We start from the raw sequence: 20,972 nt of genomic DNA, 5'->3' as shown, positions 1-20,972 counted from the left end.
CTCGTACTCGTACACTGTAGTTATCGCAGACTCGGGGTAAAGAGATGCATGCGACTATCCGTTAAATATATCTGCAGCATAGCCACGAGGAGGATGCGGGCTTTATTCAAGGAGTGGCAGTCACACCGCCACGTCAATTTTGACGATTCGTGCCTCACGGCCTAACCTGCATTAGCACGGGGTACGAAAATTACATTAGCACGCTGGATTATTAGCCCGTGATTGGCTGGGGCTGAAAATTGTTTCCCGTGCTGGAGACACGGCTTGTATGACTCTTATGGACGTTCATTGCAGTCTGCAGTTCCAGGCTGTGGTTGAACAGTTATACAATTCAAGCTGGTACAGAGGTCTAATACCTACTGTCACAGAGGATTTTTGATTTGCTCCGTAGCGTGTATTGAGTCTTGAATAGTGCTGCCTAACGAGGTTCGTTGATCGCTCAGCCACACTAGACAAACTATGGATAATGCACATCACTGTTCTATTCTTGTACATTCAGAGCAAAATACGACGACCCAATCTTCTCTCGCGGCCAGCTGGCCATGAATCCTTCCCAGTCCACCGGGTGAATTTCCGAATAGCGAGAATTATCAGTCTGCGGCCCAAGGAGGGTCTGTCCGTTGACCCAGTAGTAGTAGAAGAACCTGCACCAGTTAGCTCAAGCTATTCGCAGCGATGGCAGCACATACAAGGACATATAACTGTAAACATCCTGCGGGCTCTTCTCCCGCAGCGCATGCATAGTCGTATACAGCTCCTCCAGAGACCCGTGTCTCTCCAGTTTCGCTGGGACACCGTACACCTTCTCGTACGAGGCTGCAATCTCACGAACAGTAGCACGACCTCCAACAACTATCACCCGTTAGACAGCTCGACCCATAGGCTGGTTGATAGCTTACACTTCAAAACCCCCCTCGCCGTACGATCCAAGACCACCTGCGCCGTAAACCTCGCCGCATCATCATACGTCGTCCCCTCCATCACCTCATCCCCGTCCCCCCAATACCTCAAGACATCCGCCTGCACATCCACAATCCCAAAAAACGAACTAAACACAGGCTCCATAAACCCGCCAACAAGGATATGCACTCCGTCCACCACTCCCTTCTTCGAATCCAGGTATCTCTTCACATGAATCATAGGGTCCTTCGGGAACAACTGCCCCAGTTGCAGCTTCGTATAGTCCAATGCCCAGTCACTCGCGACATACCGGCCAACCCCTGCCTCCTCGCAGGCGTCGATAAGCAGTGTCTGGCCCTCGACCATGAGAGTGTCGTCGCCGAGGTAGCAGCATACGACCACGTCGCAGGCCTGGACGAATGTCGCAATGGCGGCTTTGTCGAAGGCTGTGCCCTGGATCAGTTCGATCTGGGGGTCTGACTTTATATCATCGGGCAGTTTTGAGGGGTCTCGGCAGAAGCCTTTGATGGTGTGCGAGGGGGGGGAGGGAGACGATAGCAGGTGGGTGAGGAGCCGGCGGGCGAATTTGCCGGTGATGCCTGCGATTCCGATTTTCATTTTGTCAGGTTGCGTTTCCGCTGGTAGAGAGTAGAGAAGCTGTAAAGATGGAGGTCGTTGGGATGGATATCAGCGGCTATCTAGCCCTACCTGGCGGTTTTCGGTGCTTATAACAACCCGAGCTCATCCATAAATAAAAAAAAAATAAAAAATGGCAGTAGCTAATTATTCATTCACTTTTCAAACCAAATGTATTAGCGATAGAGCGCTATACGGAAAGTGGACCACTGCTTGTTAATCCGGGCCTTAAATTAAGCCCGAAGGCGACTGATGATAAACCACAATATCCAAGTATTCGACATGGGTCCTCTATTTTCTTTGATTTTACACTATTCTATACTTTCCAGCCCCGCTAGCCTTTAATATATTTAAAGAGTCTGCACCAGCCGAAAGCACTGCATATCTCTCCAGTCATCCCGTCAACTCCAACTCGACCTCTACAATGACACCAATCCTCATCACAGGCGCAACCGGAAAACAAGGCGGAGCAGTTATAAGGAGTCTCCTCTCTCGCAATGCGCCATTTGAGATCCTTGCCGTCACCCGAAACACCTCATCTGCCGCTGCCCAGAAATTAGCCGCACTCTCACCCAATATCAAACTCGTACAGGGCGACTTGGGAAACCCAGCGAGCATCTTTCAGAATGCGCAGCGCTTAACAAAAGCACCTATTTGGGGGGTATATAGCGTGCAGGTAATAATCTTCTATACATACACCTCCAACAAGTCCATGCTAACAAGACGTCAAGGCCGCAATCGGCAGCACCACAGAAGAAGCTCAAGGCAAAGCCCTAATCGACGAATCCATCCACCAGGGCGTGAAATTCTTCGTCTACAGCTCCGTCGACCGCGGCGGAGACTCGCACTCCTTCAACAACGCCACCAGAATCCCTCATTTCATCAAAAAGCACAACATTGAGCACCATCTCGTGGACCGCACCACCACCTCCTCCTCCTCCATGGACTGGGCCATCCTCCGCCCCGTAGCATTCTTCGAGAACCTCACGCCCGATTTCTTCGGGAGGGTGTTCGCGACGTGCTTCAAGACGGCTCTCAAGGGGAAACCGCTGCAGTTCGTTGCAACCAGTGACATTGGCTACTTCGCAGCAGACGCGTTCCTGAATCCCGATGCATACAAGGGGAAAGGGATTTCGCTTGCAGGCGATGAATTGACGTTTGAAGGGATGAAGACGGTGTTTGAGCAGAAGACGGGGCGGGCGCTGCCGATGGCATTTCGCCCTCTCTGTGCGCTGTTTATGGCTGCTGTGAAGGATATGGGATATATGTTTCGATGGTTCCATGAGGATGGCTATAAGGCTGATATATCGAGGTTGAGGGCGATGAATCTGGGTATGAAGGATTTTGCAACTTGGTTGGAGACGGATAGTGCCTTTAAGCATTAAATAGGTTTCAATAGTTATAGATGTACAATAATGTTAATCTGCTTGTATCATATCTGCTATATTAGCCATCAACATCTCCTCCAAGCTCGACCACCCTGACTTCCCCATGATATTCAACAGCTCTTGTGCACGGGCATCTTGAGTAATATTGAGAGAAGTCCCAGTTACACTTGGGAAAGTCAAGGCAGCTGGGAGCTGACGGTCAGGAAACTCCTTTTGGAACGTCCAAATCACTTCATTCCAGGTAAAAGGAGTCCCGAACGCAAACAAGCGCTCGTTCTCGACGTTTGGAAGCGTGAGGCCTGCCAGGTGGAGAAGGGCAACATCTTGCGTGTCGACGCAGTATGCTCCTAAAGGCAGATTAGTTTTGAGATCTGAGTAAAGACGTTTCTGGTTACCTGTTGGTATGATGTGCTGTATAAACGGCCAGACTTGGTCAAATTTGTTCGAAAAGATGGCGGCCGGCCATGCTGATGACGACGCATGTCCTTGGAGCTTGGGCTCGACTGACGAGCCGAAGCATACAGAGGGGAGAACTTGTTACGATATCAGTAATGGTTTTGGTGTCCATACATACACACATACCGGTGTTGACCACAAATCCAGGACGGTGCTCGTCAACCCACTGCCATATCGCCTGCTCTCCCAAGGTCTTGCTTGCCGCGTACATGTCAAACCCGCCTTTAGGGCCCTGGGTAGAGCCTTCTTTAATTCTTCTGAGAGCCTCTTCGTTCCACGTGTCGATGGTTATATTGGTTCTCTCAGTGCTTCTATGCTCGTGGGAGGATGTAAAGACCGCTGCTTCGGACGATGATGTATACACAAACCGCTTGATAGTCGTTTCGCCAGCTGCACTAGCCAGAAGATTCCGGTTCGTGTCAACCACCTGAGAAATCAGATCAGGTGTTTGGCCAAATATTGTCGCTACATGCACAACTCCCCATACACCTGGATGGTCAGCAGGAGGAGTACGTATCCAACTGGGAGAACTTACCTTTAACCGCGTGGTCAAATGCCCCTGGACTGGTCATATCCTCGACCTGGCCGAGTTCAAAGCAGCCTGCTCCGTATTTGCGGTCGAAGAGGTCTTTTATCCATTGATTCTTCGTCGTGTTTCGCACAGTCCCGCGGACCTTATACCCATGCTGCAGGAGCTGGTCTGCAGTGTGAGAAGCGACATATCCATTAACGCCAGTCACTAGAACCCACGAGCCGTTGGGAATTACACTGTCGAAAGTCTCAGGCATGATTTGTAGATTTGTACCAAACAAGGTCAACGTGTTTCCATGGTGGTCCCTTATAACTAGTTGAGTTAATCGTCTTACTCATCTCGGGCCTTATTTAGATCCCGACGATGCGATTCTTACAAACTCCTCTTCATGACGTTAGCCCTACCCAGCTTCCAACTTTTTCCTGTATTTACCTCTCCGCAGTCTTATCGGGACACATGGCCAGTTCGCAATCCGGCCAGAACACCGACTCTCTGTCCCCCGCCACACGCAGTTGCCACCGCTGCAACCAGAAGAAAATCCGGTGCAGCAAATCGCAGCCCTGTTCCAGCTGCGTCGAGTCCAATTCCGACTGTGTATTTCCTGGTCCTGGTCGCGCTCCACGGCGTAAGAAGAGGCCGCTGAAGGCTGAGCTTGTATCCCGCTTGAAAAGTCTGGAGCAGCAGGTTCGGGGTTTGACGACGGAGCCTGGAAATGGCACTCTACATGACTCCCTGGACGGCAGCGAGAGTGTCGCGGAGGCTACAGCTAGTGAGGATGGAAGGTTAATGCCAGGTGAGGGTTCGACTCGTTATGTTACCCACGATGCTCTAGTTGGTCTTATGGACCAGGTCAGCAGCCCTACATTGTGCTAAGAATACGCCCATGATAACGAGAGAAGATTGAAAACCTCAAAGATATAGCAAACTCCCCTAGCATTCAAGACTATGATGACCATGGCCAATTCAGTACCCCTGATGAGGACTCGCCAAACGGCAACCAATTTCTGTTCGGATACTCGTCGATGGCATCTTCGCTGGACGCCTTCCACCCCAGCCCAGCACACAGCCAAATACTGTGCAAGGCATTCGAAGAAAACGTCGCCCCAGTGGTGATGATCTTCCACAAGCCAACAATCCATGCACTCATCTCCAACTCCTCCAGCGGCAGCTCCATCGACCGAGCCAGCGAAGCCATAGTCTTCGCCATCTACTTCGCAGCAATCACCAGCATGAGCCCAGAACAGTGCTCAAAGGACCTAGGACAAGACCGCCCATTACTCATACAGCACTACCGCTTCGCAACGCAGCAAGCCCTAGCTCGCGCAAATTTCATGCAATCGCAGACCCTCCCCCTTCTTCAAGCAGCCACGCTCTTCCTATCCTGTCTCCGCCACCCAGGCGACGCGGACTTTGTATGGGCCATGACCGCGGCGCTGGTCCGCATGGCACAGGGCCTAGGCATCCACCGTGACGGAACCCACTTCGGGCTGAGTGCCTACGAGACGGAAATGCGGCGCCGGCTGTGGTGGGCTATCTACCTGCTGGACTCGCGGTCGTCTGAATTCCGGGGTATTGGGCCGCAAATCTCGGAGGGGGACTCTTATTATGACACGAGATTGCTTTTGAATATAGACGATACGGACTTGTCGCCAGACCAGGCTCAGCAGCAACCTGAGAAACGTGTTGGATTCACAGAGTCAACGTTCTGCACGGTACGATGCGAAATGACTGTTCTTTATCGACAGGCTCACCTGAATTCCAGCAGCAGCGGAGGCCCATCGCCACTAGGAGAACGCCTTCGTCGGCTAGACCACGTCCACAGCCGGTTACAAAAGCACTATCTCCAGTTCTGCGACACCTCAGTTCCCATCCAGTGGGTGACGGCGACGGTAATCCGGCTCGCACTCGCGCGATCATGGCTCCTCGCCCATCTTCCCCAAGGAACTATAGCAGATGCTGAAATCGCGCCGGGGACAGAGGATCCTCTACGAGAACAGCTCCTTTCAACCGCCGTCGAAGTAATCGACTTTGCATATCTCCTCGAAACAGACACCCGGACAAGCCAGTGGTCATGGCTCTTCGAGGGCTATCCGCAATGGCATGCCGTACTGGTTGTGCTCGCAGAACTCTGTGCTCGGCCGCAGTCTTCATTGACGGACCGGGCGTGGGCTGTGACGGTCAAGGCTGTTGAGCGGTGGATTGATACTGGGTTCCGGGCAGCGGGGATTACGCCGAAGATTATCTTTGGTCTGATGGAGCGTGCTGCTGCTGCACAGGGGTATATTTGGGATGGAGTGGAGAGAAAGAAAGGCACTGATGGTTCTGTATCGAAATCTGTTTAGTAGAGGTCTTGGTCTTGAATTAATCAACAGCTATCCAGACCGTACGGGCTGGCTTTGCGCTTGTGCTTCTCTATCTACGGCTTCACCTGCACCTGCCGTATTCTGAGCCGCTTGTCCCAACTGTGGTCCTCCTGATACTGGCTCTGCTGGTAGTTCTGCCGGTAGCTCTGCTGCTGGTACTGTTGGTGCTACTGTTGGTGCTACTGCTGGCGCTGATACTGACTCTGGTCCCCTTTCCTCTCCAGCCCTCGCAGAGCTCGCATCAAACACATCCCCCAAAGCCCTCATCAACTCCCTCACCGCATCTCCCTCCCTCTCCTCATTCTCAAGCACAGCCCTCCCCCCCAAAATCTCCGCCGTCTTAACATTCTTCCCATAAAACCTCTTGTTCGCCCCGCGCCGCTCAACAAGAACCCCAGACTCCAGGCTCACGCCGCCAAAAAGCCCCTTCGTCTTCGCAAAACTCATCATCTTCCCTGCCCCAGCACCGCTAACGCCGCCTGCAATCTCCGCGCTCCGACCCAAGGGCCCAAACGCAATACTAATATTCCCCGATACAGTCAGTGACCCGGACTTCGAGAATGAAGCCAGAGACGAGGCCGAATTGAAAATGAACACAAAGTCCGTGAGTTCGAACCCGACTTGTCCGCCGAATCCGCCGCCGAAGATACCGATCGCTGAGGGGGGTGACCAGCGACCACCACCAGGGGAAGCTGTAGATGTAGCACCATCCTCAGTATCTTGATCTTGTCCATCAGGAAGACGCGCAATGAGCACACCCGATCCAAAGCGGGCAGACCCCAAGAACCCGGCTTTTGTCACGGTTAGAATCGCAATGCCCTATCCATGATAAGTATAAGTGAAGACATGGTGACAGGAAAGGTTATAACAGACTTTGGCCTCCCTCAAAACGCGCTCGGGCAGTTCGCGCCCCGGACTCCCGCGCCACGAGCCATTGACGAAGGAGTCAAGTATCTGCGTTGCTTTTTTGCATTCGCCTGGTTTCGTCAGCTTGGTCTGCTCCATGTGATTGATTTGGCCAGGGCGGGTTGGGTTGGTAGGGAGTTGAAGTGAGGAAAAGGGACTTGAACTTACTGCCCAGAGACGCGGGCAGCGGGTTATGCATGCCCTTTGGCATGGTTTCTGCAATGTGTACCTACTATCGGGGAGGAAAGAGATGGCAACGGTAGCAAGATTAATATTCAGGCAGGTGAGGAAGTGGGAACTTGGAAGAGGGGGAAAGGGGGCGGAATCTCGACTGAGCTTATTGGCACATCACTGAGCCGCAGTCTGCGCCATAACTGCCATAAGCTTAGACTTCGTCTACAATTGCACGTCCATGTCGATCTGCCGACTATTCTTGTGCTTTGGATTGGCTCGTCTTTCATGGTCTGTTAATGCACGGATCCATCGATGCTCTAACCATGCCTCCATCCATGATTTAGTAACGTTGTAGGATACAAGTATCCAATACCGCAGATCTGTATACTGGCTGAATAAAAGGTTCCATTGAGCAAACATGCCTATGCTTATGCAAATTATCCTAACGCCATGCCCTTCCCGCCAGTGTACAATAAACAAACGCCAACTAGAGCTGCAGGCTCAAATGCTACATGCCAAAAGTCCATCCTCCGTTCATGCGGAGGCGCTGTCGTTCCGCAACATCTTTCCGGATCTCGTCCTGCGTGAGCCCATCAGGCCCAGCCCAGTTCGCACTACTCGTCCGGTCACGGAACTTCTTGATCCTCTTGTCCGCTTTGAACGTCTCTTCCAGCGAGAACGGTGCTATCGGTCCAAAGATGGAGTCCACCTCCATGCCTTCTTGGTCTCGGAGCAACGTCTCGAGTTCCTTCGGCTGTGCCCAGTTAGGGACTGGGAGCATTTCAGCCTCCGAATCTTCGTCCTCACTATCAGTCGCAATTTCAGGAAGGTTGATGTTCTCGCCATTGGGATAATTAGGCGATTGCTTCGGCGCTTTGCTGGAGCTAGCACCTGGTGTGCGATGGGCCTGTGATGGGCCGGCAGCGTTGGAAGACTCTGCAAAAGGAATCTTGCCACTGGCATACTTGGCCATGTCCATCGGGTGCCCTGGTCGCTGGGGTTGGCCGGTCTTGAAAATCGAGGATCCCGCCTGGGCATTCTGCCCATTTCCATACATGGATGGCTTCTTAGCCGGTTCCTGCACCAGTCAGAATGTATCTCTAGGTTTGCGGTCTACAGTCACGTACCTTTCGAATGTTCGATTGACGAATCGGCGGCGCCATGGTTGGGCGCATGGCCGCATGGTTTTCTTCGTCGTCTGTCCTCCTCCGCTTAGTTTCCCCAGAAGGCTGCATTGCACCAGGTTTAGCCGCTGCAGCGCGGTGGCTTGCCTGCTCCTCTTCCAGTCCTCTCTTGGGCGGTTTCGCCGGGTTGGGTACAGGTGGGTTGATTGCTCGGCCAAGGACCGATCCCAATCGCGAGGTTGGACGGTTGGGTCCGGCAGTTTCGCGTTGAGACGCCTGAGAAGCGGTCTTATCCGAGTGGCTCGGTCCCTAAGTCAATTAACATCGGTCTCACACACAAAAAGGAAGGGGAAAGCATACCGTCTCCGGCTGCTGGCTGCCCTGTCTCTCAAGTCGTCGCGCATTTTCCAATCGCCGCTTCTCAATCGCCTGCATCTGAGCCGTCTTCTTGGGATCTTCGGCTTGTCGCTCGCGGCGCTCAGCTTCAGCCCGGCTTTGTTGAGCCGCTCGCTTGCGCTCCATTTCTCGCCGTTGATCCTCCTTGCGCCGCGCCTCGCGCTCTTCCTGTTCCCGCTTTCTTTCACTCGCAAGCTGCGCTTTTCGCTGCGTCTGCGTCTGGCTCGAGACAGAGCTCTTGAAGCTACTGTTCGAGGAGGCTGTGTGGAGTGATTGGTTGCTGGCCTTCTTCTTCACGGACGCCGCTTTCGTTGTAGACGGGGTTGGGACCGGTGCTGGTATGCTTGACTCGCTAGCGGAGGCCATGGAGGAAGCCAAAGGTATTTGGCGGGAAAGAGCACTGCCGACCCGGATTGAAACGGGCTGCGGTTTCGGCTTTTGCTGGGGTTCGCGGGTGGGCTTTGTCGGGCGGCGGTCGTTTGGTCGTGTTGATTGAGGTGCTGAGGGTTGAGCGGCAGCCTTCGGAGCAGCTTCGGCAGGTAGTTCAGGATCTTTGGAAGACTTCATCTGGGTTGCTCGGATGGGACTCGAGGGGAGTGTAGGGTAAGTAGCCGGTCCGCGCGCTTCAGATTCTGTACGCGCCCGCTCTCGTGTTGCCTTCTGTTGTGTTGTCCGTAGCTTCTCCTCCTGTCGCGTCTTTTCTGCTGCAAGCACCTCTTCCTCTCGCTTTCGCTCATCAATCTCCTGCTGCTTGCGCTTTTCTTCTCGCTCAGTGGAGCTCCGCGTTCGGCGTCCCTCCTGTCGAAGGGGGCTATGAGCCGATAAAGGTCGCTGGCTAGTTCGTTCGATATCCGTATGTGCGCGTTGGAGTTGCGTCCTAGGTTCGTCCGGCGAAGAGGCCTCTTGTCGGGCAGCCGCTGACACGCCTCCAGAGCTCGTGAAGAGCCCTTTAGCAGATCGCACAATCGACTGAAGCCTAGACTTGGACGCACTCAATGGGCCATCCTGACGATGGGGGGAACCGATCGGTGTCGTTGTCATCTTGTTGTCAATGTTGACAGATGCGCTCTTCTGGTGACCGTATCTTTGCGGTGATGAGAAAGCCGGAGTAGCAGATTTACCACGCGGTATTTCTGAAGTTTGTCTAACATGGGTTCTCGTTGTTCCTTGGGTCGCTGCGCTCTTGAGGGGCGAAGATGGTTGCTCCGGGGCATCGCTTGTTGGAGGTCCGGATGGCTTGCTCGTCATCGCTTTAGCTGTCGAAGGATACGGCTGGAATGGTGAACTCATTGGCTTTACCCAGTCTTCATCCGCGTTGGGCGTGGATCGAGGGGGAGTGTTATCTCTCTGTTTAGAGCTGGATACTTCCGGTTTGGCTTCTGGCTGTGCTGCAGGGAGCTCAGGGTACGATACAGGCACTGACGACAAATTTGCAACTGCAGGTATTGACTTCGTCGGTCGCGAAGGTTGCATTTTTCCGAGCATGCTAATCTTCTCGTGTAGCCGCTGAGTTGATGATTTGTTATGAAGCTTGGTGGCTTTTGAATCCACATCCGACTCTTCATTGGCAGTAGGTTTACTCTCGTCGACATCCATCTTCTCAGCTTGCGGGTTCTCATCCACCGCCTGAGTCATTCGATGACCAGTCTGTCGGCCGAAATAATTCGAGCCAGCTGCAGTAGTCGGCTTGATGGAGTCGAGGTTGCTGGTCCTGGAAAGTCTTGAGCCACCGAGGGGTTTGGAACCAAGCGGTTCCCGAGCAGGAAGAGACGCAAAGCTTAGACTGCTCTTGCGAATCGGTGGTCGCTCCGGGGAATCAGCATCTGACGGCGAGCCGATATCGTCCAAATTGTCGAGAGCCATTTCATCCTTCTCGGGGTCGTTCTTCTCGGGCTCCTTGTCCTCTTGGAGTGAGACACGCTGGGCACTGGTGGTTTTAACCGGTGATGGCTCCGCATCATTGACCGGTAGATCGGCCTCCCTTCCATCCGGCGCGCTTGCGGCCTCAGGTTCATTGGCAGGCCTGTCTTCCATGATCGCGTCTTCTTTCGGGTCATCATCCTTAGCTGGTTCCGCGGCATTTGCATCTTCTTTGCGAGGTTGCTTTGGCGAATCTATGTTCATTGGTTCAACAGTGTCGCCACGATGGCGCACGTCCTCGTGCGCTGAGTGGAACGAAGCATCGGTTGTGCGGCGGCCAACAGATGAGCGACGCGCCTCTCCATTGCCTGTTATGGGCTCACTGTCGAAAGGTTGTGTGGATAATTGCGACTCGGGCGCGACTTGTGTAAGAACCACCTCGTCGTCATCATCATCATCATCATTATCATCTTGCATTCCATGGTAACCGGAGTCCGTGTTGTATTGTGAGAAGGAATTGATGTTCTGGGGTAATTCGGGGTATTGGGGTTGGGTAGATTCTGCCGCTTTGCTTTTCCCTTGAGTCGAAGAAGTAGGTGCTGACGGGGCATTTATAGCCTTCGTGGGCGAGCGTTGGACGGCGGGGCTAGGGGAAAATTTGGTGTCGGCTCGGTTCTTCTTCACGGACGAGAATATCTCGCTCAGAGGCTGTGGTGGTCAACAAGAGTCACACACCCAAAGATGGGGATAACAAACCACGCGATTTTCTGTCGGGTCACGCTTTCGCAATGTGCGAGGAGTCTTGCCTCGTAATTTTCCAGGAGTTTTGAAGGCATCTGTGAAGTTACTGCGGGTATGTTAATTATGTCAAAGCTCAGCTCCCGACCGTGAGAATCCACGCACAATTGGTTGTTTGAGAAGATCTCGCCCATATGTTCGTCCAACCATTCCATCTCATAGCGCACAGGAAACTCGATTTCTTCCATCTCCTGGTCTACCAGCTGCGTGCAGTTCTCTTTTTCGGCGGAAATCCAGGCTGCAGAGCCAACCGGCTTCTGCGCCCTCGCGCCCGCTGCGGCCATGACGATGTAAACAAAGGCAGCAGGGAGCTGCAGTCGCGTCGAAGAAGGGGTAGGTCGGAAAAGAATTAGCTAAGGTTAGATAAACCCATCTAGTGAATCTATAGTCAAGAATAAATCATCGAAACTCGGTGGTGGGCGGCTGGTGTCGGTGGTTGACTCGGAGATTGAGGTCGACGTAGCTGCGGGAGACAAGCAATCAAAACATCGGCTACGCGTCTCTCCACCAGATCACGTGATATCGCTTCACGAATCCTCAGGCAGAACGCCTCACTACGTACGTACAAACATTTACCCCGCCCATTGAAATAGAAGAAAAAGAGAAGATAAATATGATACTTAACAGTGTATTTGATAAATATGTGGTTTCGCCGTTGTTATTCGTTCAAATAGCGTATTGCCAAGTTGTAAACACCTGTCGACCGGTACTGCGAGCAAAATATATAATGTAACAGACCGAAATGATACCCAAGCAACAAGGGGTGACGGCTACAAAATATGCTGTTTCTGATTATTTCCACGGCACACAAAACGTAAACACTTGAATTGTAGATTCTCGTAGTGTTATACTCAATAGCCACGAGCTTGCAGCATTGTAAGCCGCAAAGGGAGTCTAACCCCGGACGGGTGTCTAACTATCTATATCGAATTTGAATAGCCGTGGCTCTTAACAACCGATCTTGCATTCCAAGTTTACATCGTATACTCGCAGTCTCTCAAACGGAAGTTGTATGATATAGTTGATGATCGAGGCGATCTGACTAGGCCCGTCAAGCGGCAAACTTAATTGCCGGCGGCTTCGGAACGTTGGATTTAAGCTCAAATACTTCTAAGCTTCTATTTCGGGGGTGCAGCCAAAAAAAAGCTGTAGGCGCGGACAGGGCAGATTCCGATGCATCCGTAGACTACTTCAGAGCACAATAATGCAAGGCATAATAAACAGTTGTTATAGGGATGAGCTAAAAAGGGTCGGAATGAGGTCAGGGTGCGATCACATGCCGATTGGTCTGGCCCGACTGACGTGGGAATCAAGTCATCAGTGACAGAGCGTCGGTGCACGATGAGCTTGGGAGCGACCGGAGTAGGAAACTAGGTCAGAGAGCAAAGTGTGGAAGCGCTTTATTTGGTTGTGCTCTCGTTGCTGGACGGTGGAACCTGCAGACTCCAGAGTCGGAGCCCAAGTGGAAGCACAGCACACGACTCGCTTGTCAATTGCATCACCCGTTCCGATCCCTATCTTTTCTCTCGCTCCCCTTCCCTGTCCTGCTGCGTCTTTTCCCCTCCTCACCTCCCTCACTCTCCTGCGTCTTTCATCGCTTCCTCCCCCTCGTTGACCGCTGTCATCGAATTATCTGCATCTTCGCCATCCGTCATCTTCCTGGACCCTTATCAGCCCAGAACAGCTTTGTTTATTTGGGCCCTTGAGCTTCCGCACAGACACCACAACCATGGCCGACAACGCTGGCCAAGTCAGGTATCCCGATACGGGTTCCAGTAAGGTAAGGGGCATCTCTATCCTCATCCGAAGTGAATTGAGGCTGATCTTCTTTTCTACTCAAGTAATAGCATTGCCTAACGACGATCCGGAATACTCCCATGAAAAGTTACACAAACTGACCATTTTCTGCGCCCTCAGAGACCCAGGATCCGATAACAAATGGTACTGCAACCACGGCCTCGAACTCCGGCAGAAATACTGACGCGCCGTTAGGTCCGCTCGCTGGTGGCATCAAATCCGAGGCCTCCCGCACTGGGCAAGAATTTCGCGACTTGCAGAGCTCGAAAGTGGTTCCTTCCACCACCACGGCCACCGGCCAGCCTCTGACCTGTGTGTAAATGCAATCAGACACCGACCGGAATGATTCCACTAACCGCGACCAGACTATCACTCCCTGCTGTACAGTCTTCTCAGCGTAAGTAATGAATGCCGGCTGTAACTTCCGAGAAATAGTCACTAACCGAGCCTTGCGGATACCAGTGGGAACAACCTCGTGCCACCGCCGCTTCCTTTGCTAGTGTTGTTGTTTTTATTTTCGCCGCGCGCTATCTGCCTCTTCTTCGCTGGTTTTTCAAATTCCTCTACCTAGCTCTCGGGTGTAAGTTTGGGAACCTGTGCGGTGGAGGAACACCGCTAACAGATATTTAGCCATGGCTGCACTTGAAATTGGTGGCAGACTAGTGCTGTCACAGGGCCTCGCCAGCTCATTCCGTCCTCGTAAATACTATACCCTTCCCAAGGAAACCATTGAAGCTGTGTTGGAGGACTTTGGGCAGCTCGTCGACTTTGTCCTCATCGAGTTTCAGCGCATCCTCTTTGCGGAGAACGCTGTTCACACCGTGGCTGTGAGTCAACCACAAACCGCCCACCTTGAAGAAATGAAATTTGAGTCCTAACTCGATGCCTAGGGATTTTCCGCGGCGTTCTCTGCCTACTGGTTAATCAAGATCCTTCCCTTCTGGGGTCTGTCTCTTTTGGCCGTCACCATAGCTTACCTAGGACCTCTTGTTTACATCAACAACCGTGAGCTCATCGATGCCCAGATCGAACACGCTCAGCAGCTGGCCAACTCTCAAGCCCACCAGCTGAAGGGCCTGGCGGAAGAGCGCACTTCTCATGCCACCGGACTGGTGAAACAGTATGTTGGAGACTACAGCAACAAGGCCCAGGAGTACATTGGCAACCGCCGCTCTACTTCTCCCGAGGTTGCCAAAGCTCCCATTGCCGTCCCACCTCCAGCCGCAGACGTCAAGAAGGAGGCCGAGCCTGAGCCCCTTGTCAAGACCTCTGATTTCCCTGACGCCCCCAGGGACGAGCCGGTGGCGCAGTCCATTGAGAAGCCTCAGTCTGAGACGAAGCCTCTTGTGGCTGCTTAGACGAGCGTCTACCAACCTCATTTGCCCATAGTTTACCATTACCCATACCGTGGTCATCCGGGCTGTATTGGAGATCACAGCTACTGTTTGAGTCCAATATCCACGCGCCTGGTGACCTAGTCTTGCGCACCGACGCACTGATGAAACCACTTGATGTGAAGGGACCTCAGATGGCAAGCTTGGCCTGTACGATGATGAGATGGTACGAATTTGAAAGCCTCCTTCTTTTTCTAGCCTCCTTTCACCTTTTTTTTTTTTTTTCAACCTGTTCATGTTCTATCTTCGCTTCGACCTGTTTCTTGTTACTCTTCGTTTCACTCATTACTCTTTCATCTTTTCTTCATAGTATAGAGTTCGATTTAATTCTCAGACGTTGAACGCTGGTGGACAATTTGCCCAATGTACAAGATCCTCCTAGAGTTTGTAGCAGAGAACGGTGGTCACTGTCGCCTAGCAAAGGTCCATGATCCCTGATATTGGTCTCGAGGGACCAGGCTGTCCAACGCAAGGGACGTTTCTTCACTACGAGTAATCGCCGTTTCACCACCGAATTACACAACCGGCCGCGATGACCAACCTCTATCTTGTGTGATGCTTCTAGGTTCAAGCAACGAGAGAGGCGAATGATCGAGCGCTGGATCCGAACGCTGGCGTGCTCCAGAGCTGCGTCACCGGCCTATTCCCCTTACCCCAGATAGATCGAGCGCAGTGGCACAAGTGTTCCCGGGATGTTTTACAATGCCGTTGGAAACAGGGATCACCCGGGCGAGAAATGACCGAGGAGTCAGACCGTCTCGTCTCAGCTCGGTCAACGGTCCTGCGTCGAGCGAAATTAAGTGCTGCGAGTTTGTCCTGTTTGCACAGGCTGTACGGCAGACTATTAGAACAAAACTGCAACAATAAAAATTTCATGTAAGTACTAGTAATAGGATTAGTAGAAAACTATATATATAATAGCCTGCTTAGTTTTATTACCAGTAACTAGCAGCTACTTATTCTAAATATTATAAAAAGATATAAGCTTTACTTAAAATATTATATATAAGATCTATATAACTAGAGATACTAGATTACCTAAATCTAGTAAATAAAGAAAATATAAAAAATTATATATATTTTATAGAATAATTAGATTATTCTTTTTTTTTTTTTTTCTTTTTTTTATTCTTCTTATTTAAATTAATTAGATTCTTCTCTTTACTCTTCTCTAGATTTAAATTAATTAGATAATTAATAATTTTTTCTAAATTACTATATTCTTTAATAAAAAGACTAGGCTTTTACTCTCTTAGTTTTATCTATAAATTATTTTATATAGAGTACTAATTAGCTCTATTAAACTATTTATAATTAGTATATACTTCCCTGAATTTACCTGGTATATAATAGTAATTAAAAAAAATAAATAATAGTTAAGTCTATTTTAATAATATATATAAGACTAGACTAATTAAATATCCCTTAATTAAATTAGTAGAATATTAATATATAAAAAATAATATTACTATATCTATCTAGCTAATATTTTATTATAAATAAAAGATATAAATTATCTAGATTAGGCTAGTAGTTATAAACCTATATTTATATAAATATAGGGTATAAGATAGGCCTAATTCTAAATAAAAAGAATAGGATTCTATCTAGAAGATATAGCTTTATATAACTAATAAAATAGATTCTCTAGAATAATTATAAGTATATAATTATTATTATTATTATTACTATTATTAATTCTAGAAATATATATATAAATCTATATAATTTTTATTAGATCTATACTAAATTTAATAAAAATTATATAGATTTATATAAAAAAATTAATAATAATTTTAGAATAAAGAGAAAAGAGACTTAATAAAGCTTTATATAATATAGTAATAGTAGTAATAATAGTAGTAGATATTAAGGGAAAAAAGAAAAGTAAAAAATAAGAAACTCTAATATAGTTTTATTATATTATTTTTAGCTAGTAATATATTAATTATTAATAATTTACTAGATATTAAGATCTATATATAATAATTTAAGCAGAAAATTAAATAAGTAATTAAGTAGTAATTTAATTAGATATTAAGGCCTGTATATAATAATCTAAATAGATAATTAAACAGGTATTAAAGCCTATATATAATAATTTAAGTAGATAATCAAGCAGGTATTAAAACCTGTATATAATAATTTAAGTAGATAATTAAGTAGATATTAAAGCCTATATATAGTAATTTAAGCAGGTAATTAAACAGGTAATTAAACAGGTAATTAAACAGGTAATTAAACAGGTAATTAAACAGGTAATTAAACAGGTAATTAAGTAGGTATTAAAACCTATATATAATAATCTAAGTAGATAATTAAAAAGATAATCTAGTAGATATTAAGGCCTGTATATAATAATTTAAGTAAGTAATTAAGTAGATAATCTCTATATATAGATATAAATAGTAGTTAAACCAGCCTAAATTCTATAGAGTATTTAATATTCTTAGATTAAAAAGTATAGTATTTTCTTATATAAAAAACTACTTTACTTTCTTTATCTCTAAAAAGTAGTATTAATAGAGATAAAAAATTAAATAAAGACTAGGATTTTTTTTTTTAATAGCTAGAATTTTTTCTAGTTCTAGCTTAATAGAAATAATTAAGAATAAATACTTCTTTTATATAACTAGCTTTATTCTAATTTTTAAGATAGACTTAATTTTTAGTTTTTTCTTAAGTTTTTTCTTTATCTTTTTTATTTCTTTCTTAATCTTAATAGAAGTTATTATATCTTCTTTTTATATAATAATTATATAGATAGTTTTAAGCTTTCTACTCTTATTTTAAAATTAATTAGTTAAGAATATTTTAAAAAGCTATTTTCTATTAATATTTTAAACTATATATACAGGCTCTGCTTTTTAAATTATTTAAATAAGAATATATTAATTATTATTCTTTTTATATTTATCTAAAAGCTTAGGTAAAAGGTCTATATAAATAAAATTATAAAAAGATTTAATTATATAAGGATAAAGCTTAGTAAAAACTTAATCTAGTAGATATTAATATCTAATAAAGATTAAACTTAAAGTTTAAACTTATATAAAGAGTTATACTTTCTATTATATATATATTACTTTAGCTAATAAAAATAGATTAAAAGATTAAAGACTAGTATAGTATTATCTAATTTATTTAGTTTTATATAAGTAATAGTAGTCTAGTATAGCTACTTAGCTCTATTATAATTATAATATAAAAACTATATTATTTATAGTAAAGATTTAGTAGAAGAAAAGATAGTAATTATAGTTAAAGATAAAATAGAAAAAGAATTAATAAGATTAATAATTTTTATATTTTTTATATAAGATAAAGTAGTTCTACTCTATTAAATAGAATATATATTATAGATAAGAGTATCTCTATATATTTTAGCTATATAAGAGTAGAAAGAGAACTAAGAACTTATTCTAATTATATAGAAAAGAATATTATAGTTTTATTCTTATATAAAGAGAGAAGAAATATATATATTAAAATAATAGTATAGAGAATTTAAAGCTAAAGCTAGATTTAATTAAATATTATTTTTAAATATCTCTTAATTATATAAAATCTTAATCTAAGAGATACTTTAATTAATTACTAGTTTTTAATTAAAATCTCTAACTAGCTAGTTTAATAGATCTAGCTCTAATTTATTCCTTTTAGTAATATAGATTAAAATCCAAGCCTGTAAATTAAAGTAAATTATATAATAAGAAATAAAGATATCTTCTCTAGTATATTTTAGAGAGTTTTTAAAATTAAAGTTAAGCTTTTTTAATTAAACTCTAGTTTAATTAAAAATAGTAAAAAATAAATATTTATTAGTATCTTTAAAAATTAATTAAGATTTTTTTTTAAATAAAGATAGATTATTTATTCTAGTCTTATATATCTTCTAATAAAGAAGAAAGAAGATTCTTATTAAATTTAAGATTATAGTTAAGTATACTATTTTTAAGATAGTTAAAGTTTATAAATAGCTTACTAGAAATAAGATATAACTAGTTCTTTTATATATAAATAGAATAATTATTCTAGGTTTATATAAAAAAGATTATTTTAAAATAAAGAATAGATATATAAACTATATATAATATAATTTAATTAATTAGATTATTCTTAGAATAGATCTTTATCTTCTAGAGAGATTAGAAATAAATTTATCTTTTTTTATTAATATTTATATAAAATAAAATAGAAAAAATAATATATATATTCTCTAGTAAAATAATAAATTTTTATTTAATTAATTTTATTAAGCTTTAATCTATTAATTAATAATATTTATATTATAGATATAATAGTTAGTTAGCTAGATTTTAAGATATCTTAATTTCTAAAACTTATATTAAGTTTTTACTAATAAAACTATCTCTATTTTTTAATCTAATTATATAATATAAGACTAGTATTTAATAATTTAAATAGTCTCTAGAAACTAATAGAATATATTAATTACTATATAAGAGATAATTCTAATATAAATCTAGAGAATATAGTAAAAATAGATATTAATTATTATATATATCTTAATTCTATATAGAATAAGCTTAAAATATCTATTTATAAATTAAATAAAGTTAGATCTAGATATAATATAAATATTATATTCTTATTAAAGATCTTAAAAATATTATTATATAATATTAAATATAAGTTCTTAATATAAAAAATAAAGATAATCCTTAAAAATATTAATTTTAAGTATACTTAGATTTTAAATAATATATCTAGTTATTAAATAATCCTTATTCTAGAAATAAATATAAAGTAAGATTTTATTATATTTTTTAATTTAGCTATAATTAAGCTTTATATAAAGCTATTTAAATATATTATCTATTTATATCTAAGTAGTTATAGAATTCTTAATTTATTAATATAATCTAAGCTTTTAGTAAAGATACTAGAGTATATAAATACTAATATTAAAGTTATTTTATTATAGAATTTTAAAAAGCTTATCTTCTTTAAAATTAATTTAATAAAAAAGAATTTTAATTTAAAAATATAGAATTTTATTAATTTTTATTATATAATTTTACTTTTAAATTCCCTAGCTATAAAGTTATATATAAAATATATATTTAAAAATAATAATATTATAAGATCTAGTAAGTTATTTTATTATAGAGTTATAGAATATATTCTCTATATAAAGATTAATAATCTTAATTTTATAAGGCTTAAGATTAATAGCTGTATATAGTATAATTTATATATATAGTTTATATAATAATATCTAGTAGTAGTATTCAGGAAGGTTAATATAACTATAAAAGAAAATAAATATCTAAGTAAGATAGATAATAAAATAGTCTACTACTTTATACTAGTACTTACATGAAATTTTTATTATTACAGTTTTGTTCTAATAGTCTGCCGTAGGCTGTATAGGCACTGGAGGTGCTCACTCGGCGCTTCTTCCCTCACCGTCTCTCTTCTCCTGCAGAAGAACAGACGCAGCAGAAACGTCAGCTCATCGCCTCCTGTGCAATTTCGTCTCCTCTTCTGCACCCCGTACTGATCAGCCTTGTGCCCGACTCTACCGCAGCGCCTCCGACAGTCCTGCCTTCTGAGTTTACTTGGGAGCGCCAGTACTCGGCTAATTTCAGCTCAATGTCTCGCCATTACAACGCTTTGCAAGCCACTGACACGATACATTTGCGTTTCTAGACCTTCCAGTATGTCTCAATCGATTCGCCACTTGACTTGGTGGTAGCCAACTGCTCATGGGTGCTGTATCGCACCTCCTCTGAAGAGCTCGCGTTTTTTTTTCAATCTCTTCTCCTTCGCTCTCTTCATGGTTTAGTTTTCTGCCAAGAGTCAAAATTTCAGTTTTGAAAATCACCTCCAGTTAGCCTTGAGGGGTGTTGTGGAGGCCTATCTCCCCTCAAGGCAGGTAGCATGGCCAAACGCTGCAATGGACCTTTCGAGTGAAACGAACCCGCATCCACTCCCAGAAAGGATACAGATATGAGGTGCATCAACCAATGATAGCAAACAACTTCTGTATGTTGGACTCAACCACTTTTGTGAGGCTGCAGAGAAGCCTGCGTGGAAGGTTCTCTTTGACTCCCCTATCCACTTAGATGGTTGTATTCTAGCTCCACTGTATCAGCATCGCCACTTGTGCCATTGATGATTAGACGCAACTCATACGGCGATCCGTCGGAGTTGAGCAACATAGCTAATGCGGGTGTGACGTTTGAACGAGTGAGGCTGGAGCCTACCCATCCATTCGCTAT

At 44.5% G+C, this 20,972-nt stretch overlaps 7 protein-coding genes across 7 annotated transcripts; 3 read left to right on the top strand and 4 right to left on the bottom strand.

The window, feature by feature from the left end:
- Positions 1-481: 481 nt before the first annotated feature.
- On the bottom strand, positions 482-1,701 carry ASPVEDRAFT_75074 (NmrA-like family protein; the record flags this gene model as incomplete). The annotated part of the gene is made up of 3 exons (XM_040816284.1): positions 900-1,701; positions 690-852; positions 482-644 (listed from the first exon to the last, which is right to left on the bottom strand). Exons 1-3 carry the CDS (start codon positions 1,516-1,518, stop codon positions 482-484), a joined length of 945 nt encoding a protein of 314 aa, XP_040671578.1. The 5' UTR covers positions 1,519-1,701.
- A 259-nt stretch (positions 1,702-1,960) lies between these two features.
- ASPVEDRAFT_138084 (uncharacterized protein) lies at positions 1,961-2,921 on the top strand (the record flags this gene model as incomplete). The annotated part of the gene is made up of 3 exons (XM_040807457.1): positions 1,961-2,056; positions 2,090-2,212; positions 2,268-2,921. The coding sequence occupies 3 exons, from the start codon at positions 1,961-1,963 to the stop codon at positions 2,919-2,921; spliced, it is 873 nt and encodes a 290-aa protein (XP_040671577.1).
- A 33-nt stretch (positions 2,922-2,954) lies between these two features.
- ASPVEDRAFT_895034 (uncharacterized protein) lies at positions 2,955-4,208 on the bottom strand (the record flags this gene model as incomplete). Its single annotated transcript, XM_040818635.1, has 4 exons — positions 3,916-4,208; positions 3,507-3,869; positions 3,320-3,457; positions 2,955-3,271 (listed from the first exon to the last, which is right to left on the bottom strand). Exons 1-4 carry the CDS (start codon positions 4,166-4,168, stop codon positions 2,955-2,957), a joined length of 1,071 nt encoding a protein of 356 aa, XP_040671576.1. The 5' UTR covers positions 4,169-4,208.
- Positions 4,209-4,368: 160 nt separating this feature from the next.
- On the top strand, positions 4,369-6,254 carry ASPVEDRAFT_75073 (Zn(II)2Cys6 transcription factor; the record flags this gene model as incomplete). Its single annotated transcript, XM_040816283.1, has 2 exons — positions 4,369-4,761; positions 4,812-6,254. 2 exons carry the CDS (start codon positions 4,369-4,371, stop codon positions 6,252-6,254), a joined length of 1,836 nt encoding a protein of 611 aa, XP_040671575.1.
- Positions 6,255-6,284: 30 nt separating this feature from the next.
- ASPVEDRAFT_138797 (uncharacterized protein) lies at positions 6,285-7,380 on the bottom strand (the record flags this gene model as incomplete). Its single annotated transcript, XM_040807521.1, has 3 exons — positions 6,285-7,094; positions 7,149-7,252; positions 7,350-7,380. The coding sequence occupies 3 exons, from the start codon at positions 7,378-7,380 to the stop codon at positions 6,285-6,287; spliced, it is 945 nt and encodes a 314-aa protein (XP_040671574.1).
- Positions 7,381-7,630: 250 nt separating this feature from the next.
- On the bottom strand, positions 7,631-11,976 carry ASPVEDRAFT_199259 (uncharacterized protein). The gene is made up of 5 exons (XM_040809279.1): positions 11,639-11,976; positions 11,492-11,582; positions 8,840-11,443; positions 8,483-8,788; positions 7,631-8,433 (listed from the first exon to the last, which is right to left on the bottom strand). The coding sequence occupies exons 1-5, from the start codon at positions 11,815-11,817 to the stop codon at positions 7,864-7,866; spliced, it is 3,750 nt and encodes a 1,249-aa protein (XP_040671573.1). The 5' UTR covers positions 11,818-11,976; the 3' UTR covers positions 7,631-7,863.
- A 1,286-nt stretch (positions 11,977-13,262) lies between these two features.
- Positions 13,263-14,688, top strand: ASPVEDRAFT_138235 (uncharacterized protein; the record flags this gene model as incomplete). Its single annotated transcript, XM_040807469.1, has 6 exons — positions 13,263-13,308; positions 13,526-13,642; positions 13,696-13,727; positions 13,793-13,910; positions 13,961-14,157; positions 14,221-14,688. The coding sequence occupies 6 exons, from the start codon at positions 13,263-13,265 to the stop codon at positions 14,686-14,688; spliced, it is 978 nt and encodes a 325-aa protein (XP_040671572.1).
- Positions 14,689-20,972: the final 6,284 nt, after the last annotated feature.

Source organism: Aspergillus versicolor (assembly GCF_001890125.1).
Source record: "Aspergillus versicolor CBS 583.65 unplaced genomic scaffold ASPVEscaffold_9, whole genome shotgun sequence".
In the NCBI taxonomy this organism is placed as follows: Eukaryota; Fungi; Ascomycota; class Eurotiomycetes; order Eurotiales; family Aspergillaceae; genus Aspergillus; species Aspergillus versicolor.
Note: the sequence above shows the minus strand (reverse complement) of the source record. Positions and strands in the feature narration are given on the sequence as shown.